At 37.6% G+C, this 20,782-nt stretch overlaps 1 protein-coding gene and 1 pseudogene across 3 annotated transcripts in view; both read left to right on the top strand.

The window, feature by feature from the left end:
• The window catches only part of LOC143735223 (uncharacterized), a 395,094-nt pseudogene that overhangs the window by 46,898 nt on the left and 327,414 nt on the right, over nucleotides 1–20,782 (top strand). The gene's annotated exons all lie outside the window — the stretch shown is intronic.
• The window catches only part of LOC143734907 (uncharacterized), a 328,536-nt gene that overhangs the window by 14,391 nt on the left and 293,363 nt on the right, over nucleotides 1–20,782 (top strand). For both annotated transcript variants that reach the window (XM_077225246.1, XM_077225248.1), the window contains exons 3-7: nucleotides 7,871–8,179; nucleotides 13,023–13,349; nucleotides 17,631–17,930; nucleotides 18,621–18,749; nucleotides 19,771–20,085. In XM_077225246.1, the coding sequence (XP_077081361.1) occupies nucleotides 7,871–8,179; nucleotides 13,023–13,349; nucleotides 17,631–17,930; nucleotides 18,621–18,749; nucleotides 19,771–20,085 (1,380 nt within the window). The remainder of the gene's footprint in view (nucleotides 1–7,870; nucleotides 8,180–13,022; nucleotides 13,350–17,630; nucleotides 17,931–18,620; nucleotides 18,750–19,770; nucleotides 20,086–20,782) is intronic.

Below are 20,782 nucleotides of genomic sequence, written 5' to 3'. Positions count from 1 at the left end.
TTAAGATGGAAAATCTTAAATACAATGATTTCTTCGAGAGGAGGGTCTATAGGTGGGTGAATGTATTTTTTTTTCAGATCTTTCGATCTAATGGACAAAATAAGCTCACACAATTTCCAAATGGCGACCAGAAAAAGCATACGTAGAGCAGCAGCTTTCATTTCTTCTCTGACAGACGCAAGACCAGCATCCATCATCAGGAATGGTGAACATTGTGCTTGGTACGTTTCCATCTTCAAACCAAACTTGGGTCTCCAGCCGACAGTTTAAATCCCGTCTGGTTAGCACTCTTCTCATAATGATGTTACACATAAGGTCAGTAGATCTAGAGTAGACTGTCTTTGTGGCTGTTCGAACACATTCGACCACATTAGCGTTTACACTACGAAAGCAATCCGGTCAAATGCGTTTTCAACTACCTCTGGTAGTTGTGGTCGAAAGTGGACAAGCTCAAAACGTTTTCGATCCCGCTAACCTGTATTTAGCGTCATCCACTTCACTTAATACTGGGGTTGCAATGGATCGTAGTTGATCCGTAACAACCAGGCTCCACAGTTTAGAATGCATGTGATTTGCGGATTAATAACATTTAACCAATATATAAAAATATCCGTCTCGACAAGTATTCTTGTACACAGTTGGTTGTGTCTTTAAGTGAACGTAAAGTTGAAAACGAAATCAGATGTTTCATCACATCGGTTCAGTGCATTTGAACGTGCATTGGTTGTTAGACCTACCTATTTATAACTGTTTTATAGTATATATCAATCTTTTAATTTGTGTCGGTTCATTTGTCTTTAATAATGTTTGAACTTTATTACCGGTTGTTAGAAGTTTTTGCTGTGGTATCAAAGTACTTAGTGTTCATTAGGTAATAAATGGGAAGCAAAGTTACATTTGTCTCAAACCCCCCATTTTTATTTATGTATGTATTTATTTATTTATTTATTTTTGCTGATCCAAAAAATAATCCGATCCGAGACTCGAAAAAGTCTTGGTTACTAATGTAACCTCGGTTCCCTGAGAGGAGGGAACAAGTATTAGGTAAGCTAGCTTACGCTATGGGAAAACACCTTTTCTCAAGAATATTGAAGCCAAATTTTTAAGCAGACATACAGCTGAGCGTCTAGCGCGCTGATTGGCTGTGCTGCGGCAATTTCACGAACCTATGGCGAGTCGGCTAGGATGCACGAAACAAACAACCATTTTCGCCATAGAATTCAGATTTAATCTTCTTCAGCAAGTTTCACTCTTCTGATCTCCAGTTGAGTATAGCCCTTCGGCGCCGTCGAAAAGCCTTCAGCGGAACAAGCACCTGCTAAGCAGCTCTGAGGACGTCAGCTTCCTGGTTTTCACTGGACGCTGCCTACAGCCCGCTGTTCTGCTGTGTGATCCGGTGTGCATATGATTTTAAGCAAAACTTAGTGTGTTCGCTGCTGCGACTCACTATCTAGAGCATTTTCTAGATGTTTCAAATGCCTCGAGACGCATATGCAGAGGCGCTCTCTTCGGCGCGGATCATCACAGCTTGTGCGCTTCCTGTCTGGACTGTGACCACGCAGAAGCTGCACTCTCTAAGGACGGCTGCCCGGAGTGCGATGAGATGGCGCTTGCAACCCTGTGGACTCGACTGCCCAGCTTCGTCGACGACGACCCCACGTTTTCCGCTTTTCCTTTGCTCGAGCCGCGCAAGAAGCAGCGCCACGGACAAAGAATGCTACAGCAGACAGATGCGAGCATAAGCTGTCCCAGTCCCCGCATGCCTCGCTCTCACCCAGAGAAACCCCCTCGCCGGTCCTGTTTTCACAGGCTGACCAGCGCCCCTCTCAGCGAGCGGCCGGTCTTGTCTCTTTTGGGGGATCTGATAGAGAGCAAGAGAAAGATGACAGCTTTTCCTTGCTGCATCTGAATGCGAGGGATGAACAGGCTCCTTGACTAACCCCGCACCCTCAACACAAGCCAGCGACGTGAGAGCCAGCCTTGACTCTGAACTTCTCTGCGTGCTAACTAATGGTGCGTTCACACCGGACGCGAATAGCGCGTCAAATTCGCGTCTACCGCGTCTAGTTTGACGCTTGACCACTTTGAGTTAATTCGCGTGTCAAGAGTGAAACTGATGCGCGTAAAAACAAAAGTTTGAAGCGAACTTTACGCACGTCACGCGCGTCAGAAACGAAACCCGTTGGCGGCCATCTTTTTTATGTTGATCGAGCATTCATCGAGAGAGTCACCGCTCTGTATTTGCTCTGGAGAGCAGAAGGTCGGCGTAGGGGTAATCGTCGCCGTATTTGTGTCCACCAGACCCTTCGAAGGCGAACCCAGTGTGGCGAGTTTCACCATTGGCTCGCTCCAGGAGCTGCGCCTGGATGACGGCGGCTTTCAGCGGTACTTCCGCATGGCATGTCCCGCGCCCAGCTTGATGACCTGTTGTCCCGCATTAGAGCGAGGATCACCCTCGCCCTCATCCACCTAATCTGTCAATTATTTTTGTTTTGATGATAAATGGAGCCAGCCTCCAAAAGTGATTAATCTGTCCTGTGATTTTTCTCTCTCTCCCACACAACACTGTCCAGACAGGAACTTGTGCAGTATGTTGGTTGCCTTTACATTATAATAATATTTCATATAATCTAGATATGGAATAAATAGCATTCAATACAAAATGAATATGTCTCATATATTGAAATCAAGTTTTATGTGATAAAATATTTGCTTTGTTGTGCATTAGAACCACAGTCATATTACAAAATAATTTATTGGAGCATCCAGATACTTCACCACGTGACCACAGCAAGCAGCTAGGCTCCTGATTGGTTAACGCGGCGCGAATTGACGCAGAAGTTCAGATTTTTCATCTCGGGCGGCAGACGCAAATTCGCGTCAAACGCGTGAATGCACAAATAGCACTAACTAAATCATTTGCGCGTAACGCGCCATACGCTCAATTCGTGCCATTCGCGTGAACGAGGCGTATTCGCGTCTACTGCGCCGAGCTCTACGCCTCATTCGCGCCGCAGGAATTTTTTACGCGCGTAACGCGTCTTTGCATTGACTTAACAATGAATTCACTCGCGCCTGACGCGCTATTCACGTCCGGTGTGAACGCACCTTAAGGCAGTCGAAGACCTCGGGCTCGAATGTTTCCTGCAAGGGCGCCAACAGGCCCCTCAGCAGAGACCCGCCTCTTTCTTTCCTGAGGTAACATTACACGACGAGTTAACGAAGTCGTGGAAAGCACCACATTTAGCTAGTCTCAAACCTTCCACCTCCTCAACGCGCTCGACAGCGCTGTGGAGAAAGGATATGAGAAAATCTAAGCCTTGCTGTATTAATTCAGCTCTCGCTGGCCGAGCTTATGCCTACGCTGGTCAAGCTGCTTCGGCGCTTCACACCATGGCTGTCCTCCAGGTTTTTCAGGCCAAACTTCTTCGCTCTATGGACGAGTCTGGACCTGACCCGGAAGCTTTCAGGGTCCTGCGCAGCGCCACAGACCTGGCTCTGCGCGCCACAGACCTGGCTCTGCGCGCCACTAAATCTACCGCCCAGGCGATTGGTAGAAACATGGCGAACTTGACTGTGTTAGAGTGACAAAAAGCCTTTTTGTCCCCTCCCTCTTTAGTTCAGGTGGCTGGAGGTGACAACATTGCAGTCAACGAGTCTGTGTTAAAACATGCACGCCTGCAAACAAACGCCATTTTAACGACGACACAAATACAACACGAAAAGAGCTGTAGACTTGGAATTAAGCCTTTTCCCCCCATTGTTATTTGATTCACGGGACCGGACACCAGTTATCTTTGCCACGGAAAAATCTTTATTCATGTATGTCAGGAGAGAAACTTTTTAGATGTTGTATTTATCCCAGCTCTATGTGTTTCCTTGTTTCTCTGAGTCCGTACAGTAAGATTGAGCTTATATACGTCTCAGAGAGACTTACAACTTTCATGTAAGGTAACAAAAAACGTTGCTTATGTTAAAATTGGTTGCTTATGTTAAAAATGCTTATGTAATATCTGACACACTCAGTTCAGATCATAGAGTCTCTCCTAACGAGCTGATGATCTGAATCAGGTGTGTTACATAAGGAGACATACAAAATGTGCAGAGCAGTGGGTCCCGAGGACTGGAGTTGAGAACCACTGTTTTAAAGTATGTCAGTGAGCCTCCGTCTTGTCTTTAATCGTCTTATTTTACGTTAAAATATATGCATTATGAACAAAGAACAGTCATTATTTGCAACTTCCAAGCAATAGATGTTTTTGTTAATCCTGTCGACATTTAGTTGTGAATGGGGTCTCACACACTGCTGATCCACGCCCGTCATTTCTCCCCTTGGCTTTTAGATTTTCGGGAAGGAAAAAAATTCCACTCCCCCGTCCAAACTTTTAGGATACCGGGTTCAGATTTGCACAATCCATACGCACAACGCTTCGGCATGTTTCCCTCGCTGGAAAGCTTGCCAGACCTCGCGCGCCTAGTTACAGTTGCTAAGACACGATTGGCCAGTGGTGGTTTTCGGGCGTGGCTTAGCGAAGGGTCAATTAAAGAAAGTATTTTAATATTTTAAGGGAGTCCCTTTCTGTTTTTCAGAAAGCTGTTAAGTCTGCTAAATCTAAATTTCTTTCAGAGATTTTCACAAAAAAATCATCATAGACCAAGAGTTCTATTTTCAACCATAGACTCTGTTTTAAACCCTGCTCTTAATGTTTCCCCCGACGTGTCATATTTTTTTATGTGAAAACTGTCTTTTTTTTAAGTCAACAAGGTCAAAGCTGGGGTTTAAGGCCGCGCAATCCAGTTTGGTTCAGAAGACCCAATAACAATGAAAACAAATGTTTATTAATGCTGTAATATATGTGTCCCATAGCCTACACAAGGCCTCTTAAACAAGGCTCTTGGACTATGAGGGCTCCCTGGAATTTACTGTGGGGCCCAATGTGAATATGAAGGCCCCAGAACCTTAAAGGTGCAGATATTACAATATAGAGATTTAAATATATCACATCCAACCCCATTTAAAAATAATCCTATTCTGCCCTCTTTTGGTAATACTATATATTGAATTGTTTTAAGGTCGTGCCCTCAAACAGGTCTGTTTAATCTGCTTATTTTTAAGTTACACATACTACATTGATTAAAAAAGAAACTCAAATATGTTTTTTTAATGGTAGTATTATTTTATACAGAATAAATTATTTATAATTCAGAGGAGAATAAAGTTAGTGTTAGTAAATATTTTAAGGAAAACAAATATATCGATCTGAAATAAAGCACATTTAATTTTAAATTCATTCAGGTTCAATTACCAAGCATACAATCTTAATTTAAAGCAAACAATAAATTTAAAAGATATGGGTTATATGCATATTTTGTAATTTAAAAAAATATATATCCAAAAAGACAAGGCCTAAGAGATTTATTTATCCTTTAATGCAGGCCAAAGCACACAGCAATGAAAGGGTTAAACTCTTGTCACTGTAACAGACATCCAGCCACACACACACACACACACACACACTTAAACACAGAGTGAGACTGGTGGAGTGAGGGGGAGGGGGAAGACCGATTGAGAGAGACCGAAAACATTTTAAACAAACAAAAAAATAATATCCTAACTGTGACAGAGAAAGTAGATTTTGATCATGTTTAAATATACATGCAAATGCAGTGTGGAATAAATTGAAATTTGTGCAGATTAAAACAGTGTTTAACAGCAAAAACAAATGTATCCAACCCCATTTATACATAGTATAAAACACTAGATGGCACAATATACCTATTTTTAATAGACTCTTTCTGTTTACTTTTTGACATTACTTTCAATGTATTATCATCATGTTGAAAAAGTTTGGTGTGAATGAAATAAACCACTTAGGAAGAGTAGCTAAGAACTCAGAGTCTGAAATATATAAAAAATCCACATTCAAACCAAAATATCTGACTTCCTGTTGGTCGGAGCTAATAATTGTAAATTAGAAAGTATATAGAGAACAATATACGTACCACAAAGAGTTTTGTGACTGTAGATAAAACTAACCCCCCACTTTTGTCAAAAGGTCGAGCTACTGAGCCCTCACCACGCCCGTTTCTGAGACTTAGCACATACTGTCTGACATGTTTTATGTGCGTATAAGAGCCTCAAAAGTATACAAAAATAATATTAAAGTTTATTGTGTTGCCATGGCAACAGTATTTAAGATATCAATAATCCTTTCACAGGTCTACATCTGCCGTGTTTACATTATACAGATAAAGTTTTAAACAAATCAAGTTAAAATAAGAGGGTCATTTAAAGCATTTTGAAAGTGGCACACTTCCTGCTGCCAGTTGGTGGCACTATAACTGACTCACAATAATCACATCCATGTGATCGGCATCTTACAACCAACACACAGCAGAAGTATTATCAAGATCAGTTAATGCCTTAATGCCTTTTGCTTTTTCAGGGTTTGGGCCCTGTGCCATCCTCGATATGTCAACTTAATATCGTGACGGCCAGCTAAACGTTTTCCCCACCCCAAGACTCTGAAGATTAATTTTAGTTCCACGGGTTTATTGGAGATAACGTTACAGGGAAAAGTGAAACTGCAACACAAAAAAGCAAGGAAAAATTAGCATAACGCCAATTTCATTCAACCTCAACTCCACATGAATACAGGCTAATTTGCACTATTACCGTTGCATTTCGTTTGTACTCATTTTACATTAATATAGGAGCAGAAATACACGTGAACAACATTCAGGTAATTATAGCACTTTTAAAGTGCAACTTATTGACAAATGACACCACAAGAGCTAGCATACACATAGCCGTACATTCAGACCATCTCCTCAGATTACACTCTACAAACTTAAATTATTGACAAAATAATGAAGGATAACTACAGACAATCTCACAAAACAAGGTATACATACCGACGATGCTACACCAGACACAAGAAGTCGACAGATGCGAATTGAAATGCGATGGATTTAAAAGACTTGAAACGCGCTTTAACTGCGAGAGTTTTCCTTCAGACTACGGGTCATGGGAAAGGACATTTAGAACCATGCAATCTTAAAGTGAACATGACCTAAATAGAAACGCATAGGAAATGAATATTCCTGGAACACAATAGCATACTGAAATGCTGAATAAATGAAAAACATGTTTATCTTCTGGAACTTGAAACTTAATGCTTAAATTTTCTTACTCATAACAAAGCAGGCCCTAATAATCATTTTCTTTTGATTGACATCCACTTGTTAATGCTGATGGTGAGGAATTACAGTAGCAACATCTCATAATGTACCTCAAACTGAGTAGTGTATCACTGAGAAACGTCCTGCTCGAGTTGTCCTAGCGATGGAGGTTCAGGTTGAATAAATATTTCTTCCACTGTTTCATCATCGGACTCGCGCTCGGATTGATATGGTAAAAGCGACGTCATTGTTCGTTACTGTGTTTAGTTTACGGTTTAGGAAGCCCCAGGACACGCAGAGCTGACGTTATGGCAATGGCCGTTTTTGTTTTCGACATGCGCGCTGTTTGGTAGTACATACTCTGGCCAATCTGAGCAGAGTAGCTTGCGGAAAGGAGGGGTTTAGAGGGATTGATTCATCTGACGAGTCGTTTGAGAATCATTGAAAATGTGGTGATGTGCAAATGTATATTATGAGAAAATGAAACAGTTTTTTGATTTTTGATGCATGTAAACCTGTTTTAGGAGACTCCAAAACAACATTAGGAAACTTTAAAATGGCATAATAGGGGCACTTTAATGTAGACTCCGATTTAATGTGGACTGCAGGCTGCAGCAAGTATGAGATTTATTAGGCAAGACTGAATGATCTTAAGTTTCATCTCTGACTATTTCTGTTTGTTTTTCAGGTGTGTTTGGTGATGATGTGGAGTCAGTATCTGTGATGGAGGGAGATTCAGTCACTCTAAACACTTATACAATAATAAAGAGCAATGAAATTATTGAATGGAAGTTCAGAGATGTTTCCATTGCTAGAATCAATAGAGGGTCCAGTAAGACCGTAGTAACGGTTCAAAATGAAGGAGCATTCAAAGACAGACTGCAGCTGGACAATCAGACTGGAGTTCTCAAAATCATGAAGATCAGAATCACAGACTCTGGACCCTTTACACTTGAGATCAGGAGTAATAAAATAACATCAAAGACATTCAATCTCAGTAAGTATGTTTTTTTTAATAATTGTTAATTGGGGTTAATAATTGTATTACATAATTATTTATTCAACAAAAGTATTTATCATTATAATTCTCTGAAATTAGAATTGTTAAAAATGTAAAAATGTTACTGGCAATTTGCAATTTATTGTATATTAAGCATTACATTTCAAAATGAAAACTGTTATTCGGAAAAAAAGAAGATTACAGATTATTTAAATTCTGTGGTAAATTGATTAGCCTACATTTGTTTCTGTCACTAGTTGAAAGTGAAAAATTATATGTAGGCTATTTTCAGTCATCTTTATTCAGATGGATTTACATTGAGTCTGCCTCAGACGATGTTAACTCAATCTGTGTCTGTGAAGGTGTGGGCCTATACGTATGACCAACAGAAACTGATGGGTGTGAATGACAAAGAAACAACATTGCTAGGAGTAGATTGCAGTGTACATCAATCTCCTGTGGGAGGTCCTAACAGTTTTCCTTTGTATGTAGCCCTTTTGTCTTCATGTATGAAGTTCTATCACACAGACAGAACTTTGGGTTAAGATTATTGCACGAAATGCTAACATCGCTGCTGAAGAACTGCTACACTACAAACCTTAAAAAAAATTCTTCTCCCCACACAAACTCTGGTCAAACTTACTTTTATGAATTAGAGAAATCTAAAATTTTGGCGATCCCAAACTACTGGAAAAATCTATTAAAGGGGGCAAATATTGTCCCTTAATGGAAAAGGTGTGACTGCAGTCTAAGTGGAAGAGAGGGGGGTACCGGGGGGTACCAGGGCGTACGGCACTCTAAAAAATTGGAGAACCACTGAACTAAGGAAAAGGGATGGAGAATTGCACAAATGCCTCTGCTAAAGAGTGCAATGTCAAAACAGCCTGTCACCTTTATTAAACTTTCTCATAAACTTAATTGAATTGGCCTAGAGAGAAAAATTATATTGACCTTTTTTTTCTAAAGACTGCATATAAAATAGCTACCAAAATTAATGTTGGTAACTGCATTTTTTGTCAACTTTTATTCAAACTGCAATGACTTTTCATAATGAAAGACAAAAATGTGACAGACTAATAAGCATTTTCGTCTGAAGATGAAGACTAAATAATATATGGCTGCCAAAATTAACACTGTGCTAGGTATCGATTCAGATGTCCCGATTCATGGGATCTTAATTCGATTCAGTTCTCGATTTTTGATTCGATTCAATGATTAAAGTTTTACTGGCCCCACCACAAAATTATTGTTTTTGACTCATTGTATTGTAATAAGGTTATGACACCCAAATTTTTAGATACCAGTGAAATGTAACAATTCTCAATTCCAATTTTAATATCACAGCTAAAACTACTAATATAAATTTTAAAGATTATTAAAGACAGGCAAACAGTCAATAATAAGAAAGAACAAATAATTAAACTGCAAGCAATAACACGAATAAATGAGTAGGGCCTACAATAAAACAGAGATACAGAAATTGAATAAAATACAAATGTAAAATAACACTGCATATAATCATCACTGTGCAAATTAAATAAAGGTTAATCCTTATTAAAGTTACAAAAAACGTTATTCTGTGAAGAGCAGGGAGGGATTTCTTTGTCTTTTGTAGTTAGGTTAACATTAGGCGCGTTTCCACTGTCAGGCCAGTGTGAGCCAGGGCTTTAAACGGGCCGTGCCGGGCTAATAACCTTGGACCTGGAGCACCGAGCCCAAAATCTGCTGTTTCTCCACTGTCGGGCCAGAAGCTCCACAGCGCTTCAATAAAACCTGCCCGTAACACGCCTCTCTGGAACAACGTCACTCTAACCCATCATTTCACCAACAAATGGAAGTTTTATCAGAAAACTAATCAAAGAAATCACTGGAAACTGAAATCACAAAACGAACATGATAAAAGCAACCGTTTGCTGGCATTTTTGTTCTTTACTCAAATATTTAAAACCCTATCATTTTTTTTCACAGGTTTACAATAAAAAATTAGACATTGATCATAATGAATCGATTTGTGTCAAGATTGCACATTAGTCACACAGCAATAAAGCGGTATTTTATTAGTCCGAGAAACAGAGGAAGCTCCCAAATAATCTGACAGATAAAATTAATAGACGATTAAATAATCTGACTTCCTTTATTTTGACATTAGCGGAGCTAAATATGGATATCAGAAAGTGTGTTATAAAGAGACGAGACATACTGACAGATAAAATGAATAGACCATTGTGATAGCCTATGATTTGTCTTGATTTCTTCTAGCGGTTGTGTTTACCATGTTTACTATGGTAATGGTTAGCACCATCGCATATAAATATCTTTGCCTTATACGGTGATCAGAATCCAAATCGGATCACAAACAGAAGTTATTTCAAACACTCTCTGCTGTCTGAAAGTGAGTTTTGAGCAAAAATTATTTTAAAAGTCTTTAATGCTGTGGTGCAGTGTTAAATGCATTTGTGGTGTAATTGCATATTTACTCCACTAGAGGGACACCTTGTTTCTTATTACATGGTTACCGCGAAGTAGGGAGTGAGTGTTACATGCACGACTGGTGAGCAGCACACGCTGCTAGTGTTTAGTGATGGGATTTATGGCTCTTTGAGTGGATCCGGATCTTGGCGATCCGTTCCTTTCAAAGAGCCGTTCTAAAGAACGGCTCTTTTGGCTCTTTTTAAATATTTAGTCAGTTTTAAGAAGCCAGCTTGGGGGCATCTCAGTTTATCCTGGAAATAATCACTGGGAGGAATGATGAGGTGAGATTTGTAGTCAAACAATTAAAACTCAGATATCACACACCAATATCTGAGTTTGAATTATTCTGAAATATTGATTATTACCTCATTTGTCATGTGTGGACTATATTCCATAGGGTTGCACAACATCCCTCTGCTTAGAAAGTGACATCACTATTTTGGATTTACCTTTAGTACAAAGTATGTGTAAAGCTATGTTGACTTATGTTATTCATACAATACCTACTCACAAATTAACATCAAAAACAAAGCCGGCTGCAATGAATTTCTGTGCAAAACAGCTTTTACTACAAACACTAACACTTCCACACAAGAACATTGTTATCACACAAGAAATCACACAGAATGTGACGGCAGCGTGCACAAGTCATTGGCTCCGCTCCTACCCAATGACAGAGGCACGTAGGGTTTTTTTCCACTGGAGTACTCACCCTAGTAGCACCCCAGCGCTGGGTGCGCCCCTTCTCCTATAACTGAGGAGCTAATTTGTGTGCATCTGTGTTAAACACGCATAGGAAAAAAAGAACCACAGAAAGAACGGCTCCCCTCCAGCCGCGACTCGGCTCCCATCGTTCATGTTTATGAGCCGTTCAAAAGAATCGGTTCGTTCGCGAACGTCACAACTCTACTAGTGTTCAATAATAAATATCTAGTTTAGATACATCTCTATGTTTGGTTAGTTTATTAAATACAGCACACGACAGAGAAGGAACACTACAAATGCTGATGTTATCTGGTATATAAAATCATCCGCAGTAAACTACGCCTCTGTTCGTATCCACTCCTCAAGCCCGACTTGGCCCGCTTTGGACCAATATATTCCTCGGGACAAAAAACTCTGTCCGTTGGCCCAGATCAAGCCCTGAAAGTGACAGTGGAAACGCGACTGGGCCTGGCACCATAGCAGCCGCTTATTAGGCCCAACAGCCTTCAGTTGCGGATCCCTGTCCGAGGGGATGCGATACCTGTGTTTGAGCTTTCCTTGGTCCTGATCATCTCTGTGAAGCTCCGACTTTGTCTCTTCCTCTGACGGTGATCTCCATGGTGCTGTGGGTGACTGTGTTGCGTTGTGAGGGACCATGTTTCCTTCTGGCCACCACAGTGTGCACAAGTTCTCTTCCGCTTGAATGCTGAAATTGGCAAAGCTTGAAAACGCATGGAAATGATAAACTTTGGTGACCATGCAGCACTGGTCCGATCGGGACAGGGACGTGACAGTTCATTCAACTGTCCGAAACGTCTTTCAAGCTGAAAGCCGCCCCTGCATCTGCCATGTTCAGCACTGCATAAATGACAGGATGACGTTGTAACAACGCGCTAGGTAAATAGGAGGATGTAAAGACTAATAATAAGATCGTTAAATGTTTGCAGAAATACGGAAAAAATATGTAACTGGCACAAAAAGCATATTAAAATTCTGGTTGTGTCTGCTAGAAATGTGTATTCATTCCATCATTTACCAATCTAGTGCATCGACACAAGTGACAAACTTTGTCCTAAATTTGCATGTTTTATCAGACTATCAGGATGAAAATAGTCTCTGAATAAAATAATTTAAATGATAGTTTTTTTTTTTTTTGCAATCCTGTTTTTATTGATTTAATTAACGTCTATTTACTTAAGCTAAAGTGACCTGATTATAAGAATAATATTCAGATCTTTCTAATGTAACCCGGACCGCTAAATCCCTTACAATATTCAGAAAAAATATCTAAAGCCCATCTTTTCCATGAACGCTTGACACAATACTATATCTTTGTAAAAACTTTCATAGGCTTTCATATTTTTACACTTTTTTCACTATTCCTGTTTTAGCTTGTACTTTTCTAGACAAGGTTTGAAACTTTGTATTGTTAGCAATTTTTATGTTATTGCCTCCTTATGATAAATCGCTTTGTTTTCCTTATTATTATTTCACGTTGGGTAAAAGAACCAGTAAATGAATAAATGTAGATGTGGATTCACTGAACTCAGGAGTAATGGCACGTGTAACTCGCTTGATTTTACAGTCTTGACATGTTGGTTTTGGACCAGTGAAGATCTGAATAATTGCAGTGCAAGTCTCATTAATTATGTTTCTTCTCCAGTTGTGTCAGCTGGTCCAGTGAAGTCAGTGTCAGTGCTGGAGGGAGATTCAGTCACTCTACACACTGGTGTTCCTGAACCACAGAGATATGATGTGGTTCAGTGGAGGTTTGGACATCTAAACTCTCCTATAGCTGAAATCAATAGAAAGACTAGACAATCATTTACATCTAACACTGATGAGGGATTCAGAGACAGACTGCAGCTCGACTATTGGACTGGATCTCTGAACATCAGGAACATCAGAACCAAACACACTGGAGATTATGAATTTGACATCAGCACCAGTAAACACACCATACACAAGTCATTCACTGTGACTGTCCACGGTGAGTACATCAATGTCATAATAAGTATATTTAGATCATCAGTGTGTGAATAGTTTAGATCAGTGGTTCCCATCCTTTTCTTACACGTGGCCCACACAACCAATCACAAAGTTTCTGCGGCCCACAAGAATTTTAACGGAGCGACTATTTGTGTCACGTTGGTTAATGAGGACTTGGAAACGGAGATTAACACAGCGGCTAGCTGCTACATTGCTCAACACTGCAAAAGCACATTGTAAATAATAACATTTGATAATATCCAGAGCGTAAACAAATACAAAGAAAGAGAAGCAAGGCGCAAACTGAGATCAGGCTTGATGTGAAGCTTAATCTGTTTTTTTTAAAGCTTTTCACGTTATTTAATCAAAGTAAAGTAAATGAAACCTAAAATAAGTAAGTAAAGAAAATCTTTCAGTAACGCAGAGCAATGACTGCTTGTTTTCCGCTCACACACATGAAGACTAGCGCTAGGTACTCACTATTTCTTCGTTTAGATTTATTTTTAATCTTTTTGATGTCAGGCATTGCTGAAGATTCTTCTGTAACACTTTACAATTAGTTACAATTTGTTAAAATTAATGTATTAACTAAAATAAACTAACCATGAGCAATACATTTGTTACTGTATTTATTCATCTTTGTTAATATTAGTTAATAAAAATACAATTGTTCATTCTTAGTTCATGTTAGTTCACAGTGCATTAACTAATGTTAACAAATACGTTTGAATTTAGTAATGTATTGGTAAATGTTGAAATTAACATGAACTAAGATTAATAAATGCTGTGGAAGTATTGTTAATTCTTAGTTCATGTTAACTAAAGTAATTAACTAATGTTAACTAATAAAACCTTATTGTAAAGTGTTACTGATTTATTGTTACTTGTAGGTGAAGAAACATCTGCATTTTTCTTTTCCGTCACCTTGCTGATAACCTTCTATCATGTGTAAATCTGCTGTAGCATACAGTAACTATGCAGCAAAAGTAGATAAATTGATGGTTTATTCTAAACACAACCAATCAGCGATCTGACATTGCATTTTTACATATATTAATATAATTATGATTTTTATTAATAGTAAATGCAACCCACTGGGGTGTTTAGTATGCAGTGAACTTATGTGTCCTACTATCATTTCATTATATGAACACGTTTCTTTTCTTTTTAATTTTCTGTCCCAGGAAATGTCCTATTAGACTTAAATGTGCCTCTTTGACTAGTGAAGGTTTGTTGTAGTAATTAAACTTTAACTCTGATTTAATTGAGCTTTATTATTGTGAGATGTGTTAACTAACTTTCTGTAGTCATGTTCTGAGTGTGTGTTTATCTCTGTTCATGTGTATCTCTGTTCTTCATGTGTTTATCTCTGTTCTTCATGTGTTTATCTCTGTTCTTCATGTGTTTATCTCTGTTCTTCATGTGTTTATCTCTGTTCTACATGTGTTTATCTCTGTTCTTCACGTGTTTATCTCTGTTCTTCATGTGTTTATCTCTGTTCTTCATGTGTTTATCTCTGTTCTTCATGTGTTTATCTCTGTTCTTCATGTGTTTATCTCTGTTCTTCATGTGTTTATCTCTGTTCTTCGTGTGTTTATCTCTGTTCTTCATGTGTTTATCTCTGTTCTTCACGTGTTTATCTGTTCTTCATGTGTTTATCTCTGTTCTTCGTGTGTTTATCTCTGTTCTTCATGTGTTTATCTCTGTTCTTCATGTGTTTATCTGTTCTTCATGTGTTTATCTCTGTTCTTCATGTGTTTATCTCTGTTCTTCATGTGTTTATCTCTGTTCTTCATGTGTTTATCTCTGTTCTTCATGTGTTTATCTCTGTTCTTCTTGTGTTTATCTCTGTTCTACATGTGTTTATCTCTGTTCTTCATGTGTTTATCTCTGTTCTACATGTGTTTATCTCTGTTCTTCACGTGTTTATCTCTGTTCTTCATGTGTTTATCTGTTCTTCATGTGTTTATCTGTTCTTCATGTGTTTATCTCTGTTCTTCATGTGTTTATCTCTGTTCTTCATGTGTTTATCTCTGTTCTACATGTGTTTATCTCTGTTCTTCATGTGTTTATCTCTGTTCTTCATGTGTTTATCTCTGTTCTTCATGTGTTTATCGCTGTTCTTCATGTGTTTATCTCTGTTCTTCATGTGTTTATCTCTGTTCTTCATGTGTTTATCTCTGTTCTTCTTGTGTTTATCTCTGTTCTTCATGTGTTTATCTCTGTTCTTCACGTGTTTATCTCTGTTCTTCATGTGTTTATCGCTGTTCTTCATGTGTTTATCTGTTCTTCATGTGTTTATCTCTGTTCTTCATGTGTTTATCTCTGTTCTTCATGTGTTTATCTCTGTTCTTCATGTGTTTATCTCTGTTCTTCATGTGTTTATCTCTGTTCTACATGTGTTTATCTCTGTTCTTCACGTGTTTATCTCTGTTCTTCATGTGTTTATCTCTGTTCTTCATGTGTTTATCTCTGTTCTTCACGTGTTTATCTCTGTTCTTCTTGTGTTTATCTCTGTTCTACATGTGTTTATCTGTTCTTCATGTGTTTATCTCTGTTCTTCATGTGTTTATCGCTGTTCTTCATGTGTTTATCTCTGTTCTTCATGTGTTTATCTGTTCTTCATGTGTTTATCTCTGTTCTTCATGTGTTTATCTGTTCTTCATGTGTTTATCTCTGTTCTTCATGTGTTTATCGCTGTTCTTCATGTGTTTATCTCTGTTCTTCATGTGTTTATCTCTGTTCTTCATGTGTTTATCTCTGTTCTTCATGTGTTTATCTCTGTTCTTCATGTGTTTATCTGTTCTTCATGTGTTTATCTCTGTTCTTCATGTGTTTATCGCTGTTCTTCATGTGTTTATCTCTGTTCTTCATGTGTTTATCTCTGTTCTTCATGTGTTTATCTCTGTTCTTCATGTGTTTATCTCTGTTCTTCATGTGTTTATCTCTGTTCTTCATGTGTTTATCGCTGTTCTTCACGTGTTTATCTCTGTTCTTCATGTGTTTATCTGTTCTTCATGTGTTTATCTGTTCTTCATGTGTTTATCTCTGTTCTTCATGTGTTTATCTCTGTTCTTCATGTGTTTATCTCTGTTCTTCATGTGTTTATCTCTGTTCTTCATGTGTTTATCTCTGTTCTTCATGTGTTTATCTGTTCTTCATGTGTTTATCTGTTCTTCATGTGTTTATCTCTGTTCTTCATGTGTTTATCTCTGTTCTTCATGTGTTTATCTCTGTTCTTCATGTGTTTATCGCTGTTCTTCATGTGTTTATCTCTGTTCTTCATGTGTTTATCTCTGTTCTTCACGTGTTTATCTCTGTTCTTCTTGTGTTTATCTCTGTTCTTCATGTGTTTATCTCTGTTCTTCACGTGTTTATCTCTGTTCTTCATGTGTTTATCGCTGTTCTTCATGTGTTTATCTGTTCTTCATGTGTTTATCTCTGTTCTTCATGTGTTTATCTCTGTTCTTCATGTGTTTATCTCTGTTCTTCATGTGTTTATCTGTTCTTCATGTGTTTATCGCTGTTCTTCATGTGTTTATCTCTGTTCTTCATGTGTTTATCTCTGTTCTTCATGTGTTTATCTGTTCTTCATGTGTTTATCTCTGTTCTTCACGTGTTTATCTGTTCTTCATGTGTTTATCTGTTCTTCACGTGTTTATCTGTTCTTCATGTGTTTATCTCTGTTCTTCATGTGTTTATCTGTTCTTCATGTGTTTATCTCTGTTCTTCATGTTTTTATCTCTGTTCTTCATGTGTTTATCTCTGTTCTTCATGTGTTTATCTCTGTTCTTCATGTGTTTATCTCTGTTCTTCATGTGTTTATCTCTGTTCTTCATGTGTTTATCTCTGTTCTTCATGTGTTTATCTCTGTTCTTCATGTGTTTATCTGTTCTTCACGTGTTTATCTGTTCTTCATGTGTTTATCTCTGTTCTTCATGTGTTTATCTCTGTTCTTCATGTGTTTATCTGTTCTTCATGTGTTTATCTCTGTTCTTCACGTGTTTATCTCTGTTCTTCATGTGTTTATCTCTGTTCTTCATGTGTTTATCTCTGTTCTTCATGTGTTTATCTGTTCTTCATGTGTTTATCTGTTCTTCATGTGTTTATCTGTTCTTCATGTGTTTATCTCTGTTCTTCATGTGTTTATCTGTTCTTCATGTGTTTATCTCTGTTCTTCACGTGTTTATCTCTGTTCTTCATGTGTTTATCTCTGTTCTTCATGTGTTTATCTCTATTCTTCATGTGTTTATCTCTGTTCTTCATGTGTTTGGTGTTACAGATACAGTGAAGTCAGTGTCAGTGAAGGAGGGAAAATCTGTCACTCTAAACTCTAGTCTCACTGAAATACAGCCTGATGATTTAATGCATTGGATGTTTAAAGACTCTCAAATAGCTGAAATCTATAAAGCAGACGATCGATTCTCCACATCTGATGGTCCTAAAGGCAGACTGAAGCTGGATCATCAGACTGGATCTCTGACCATCACAGACACCAGATTCACAGACTCTGGACTCTATGAACTGAAGATCAGCAGCATCAGACGCACTATATACAGGAGAATCACTGTTACTGTCTCTGGTGAGATCGTTTCTGCCAATATGATGATGATCTATTGAGTTAAGAGCTCTGAGAAAAACCCTGAAGTTAAATGAACACAAGTTAGCACTAATTTAAACTGAATTTAAATTGTTAAAAATAAACTGTATCTTGAACTGTTTAAGACTGTTATAATTTGTTAGTCGTTCAGAAGATTTTGCTGCAAAAGACTACAAGATATTATTTGAATATTATTATTGAAAATAACTGTCTCAACATTTCATTCGTGAGACAAATTTTATATTTAACATTTTAGTTGTATTTAAATGATTGATGAAATTCATTACTCTAATGATCAAACCAAAATTGCAAACATTTGTATGTTTTCTCTTATTTTTAATACAAGTGTTTATAATTTTCTCAGACTCCTAATGAATAAAATAAAATGTCAGTAAATGTTTTAACACTGTTGGCATGTTTCTGAGGGTTTTTAAACTGTTTAATCTGAATTACTGTTTGTAATATTTTCATTGTGATCAGTCCTTTGTTCACATCAAACACCTGCAGTAAAACAGTAATACAGAAGATGAACAGTGAAAAGGAGAATCATGATATCTGAAATTACATTAGAGGCTCATTTATGATTCACCTTTAACAGAATCAGATTCATATTTAAATAGATCAGACTGACAGATTCACTCACACTGATGACTCTCTCTTTATCACATCCAGGTCTGTCTCCAGTTGCAGTAGCAGGGATTGTTATTGCTGTTGCTGCTGTTGTTGCTGTTGTTGCTGCTGTGATTTACTATCGCCGCAAGATCTCTAAACTAAAAAAACAAGCATCTGAACTAAAAGAATGTAAGTATTACAGCTGATAAAGCAAGAGAAATACTGAGCTTTATTATGCTACAGTAGAGATTAAGTGTAAAATGTTTGTTTATAATCATGTTTCAAACATTTTACATTTGTATGTGTGTGTTGTGTTGTAGTTTTGCTCATAAAAGCAGGGTTAGAAAGAAACATAATCAATACACAGATATTAAAGAGTGTGGTTTTGCTTTAGAATGAAGGGCTCTGAATGCATTTTTATACAACTTTAAACTTCTATTTTATTGTTGTGTGGCAATGAAATGTATCCACACTTTTTAAAATGCATGTCCACACTTTCTAAAATGCATGAAGTTTTCTGTTAGGGTTGGTGTCTGGGTTTGGGTTAAAATACAGTATTTATAACTAGCTTTAACAACAGACTTCTGTGCAATGCCCCGGTTCAGATCGCTGAGTAAACGTGTGTCTCAATCATAATGATCTCGTCTTCTCCTGACTGGTGTTTTGCTGCTTTCACACAGATAATGTGCACTCTTCATCTGTTAAGGGTCAAAGGTCATCTTAAACCAGCTCAGAGTAGTTTATGATGCTTTTCATACCAAAGAGATCGAAACTCTTAATAGAAAAGGTATAGATTTATTTAAATAATAGGAAATACAGAGCAATGGCTTCAGAGTGTCACAGATGCTAAAATAATAAACACAACCATATCAAACAAAACCTGAGACTAAAATCCGGAAAAAAGCCTTCTCTGACTACCGAACATGAAACACAAAAGAAGCACTTAATTAATGATGAATACAACACAAAACACACAGGTAAAAACACAGATTATGAATAATGTTGAAGTATATCAGATAATGTGTTAGTTTTTATTGTCTTTTGCTATGAGTGTGATTCAGTGTTTACAGGGTTTAATGATCAATCATTGAGCAGGTGATAAATGTGGAGCGAATGATCATGTTGATTTTATTCCTTTCTGCTTTTATTGCTTTTCTTCTCCAGCTAATGTCTGTTCTGTGTTTCTCTGTTTCTGTTTGCTGCTGTGAAGGGATTTATAAATGGAGGATACTGTCAGTGATTGAAGGAGAATCTATCACTCTAAACCCTGATGAAGAACATAAAGAAGACAAATTAGTGTGGATGTTTAGAGGCTCTTGTATAGCTGAAGGGAAAATCTCTGCTCATAATTTCACTGTACATGATGATCTTCCTGATGGGAGATTTAAAGGCAGACTGAAGCTGGATCGTCAGACTGGATCTCTGATCATCCCAATCACCAGAACAACAGACACTGGAGTTTATGAACTACTGATCACCAGAATGGGAAAGAGCTCATTAAAGAGATTCAGTGTTACTGTCTTTGGTGAGTAACTCAAATCTTTACATAATAATCATTTTATTTTAAATCAGCTTAATTGTTTAAATTAAGGAGTGTGGATTTTATTTGGTTATATCTTATTATATGTGCAATTTCAAAACAAGATTTGAAGCATAAATTTCAATTCACTTTAAAATCAAACGAGTATTGATTAATGTTTAATTATTTTGCCCTAAACTTGATCAATATGTTGTGTGTTTGTGAGTCAATGAAGACCTCCACAACTATCTGACAGTGAAACATGCGGTGACGGCACATTATTAATCATAAACACATAAGCACAAGAAAATCGTTCAATCAAATCGCATCAGTCTTTTGGTTGAAAGTAAAAATGATCTGCAGTTTCTCAAGATCACCACTATAAATATATTAAGTGTAGTTAATCACAATAAAACCATTTATTACTGGAACAATAAGAAGAGAAAACAAAGAGGAACATAAATCAAACCACAATGGAACATGATATTCACACATCACAACAAATTGAGAATTGGGGCCATTTAATTTGTTTATAGATTCATACCATAATTTAGTTGTTTATATATTGAAAAATCACGTAAATTTTGAAGCTCTAGAATAAAGTTATTGTCCAGCTAAAGTTAGTTTTGATTGATTTACTTCTGTCGCAACGATCATTAGTTATTAACTTAGGGGTCGCTAACACGACACCGTTCTAACAGAA

Source organism: Siphateles boraxobius, unplaced genomic scaffold (assembly GCF_051911475.1).
Source record: "Siphateles boraxobius isolate OS27281-9 unplaced genomic scaffold, OSU_SipBor_1 13, whole genome shotgun sequence".
Classification (NCBI taxonomy): domain Eukaryota; kingdom Metazoa; phylum Chordata; class Actinopteri; order Cypriniformes; family Leuciscidae; genus Siphateles; species Siphateles boraxobius.
Note: the sequence above shows the minus strand (reverse complement) of the source record. Positions and strands in the feature narration are given on the sequence as shown.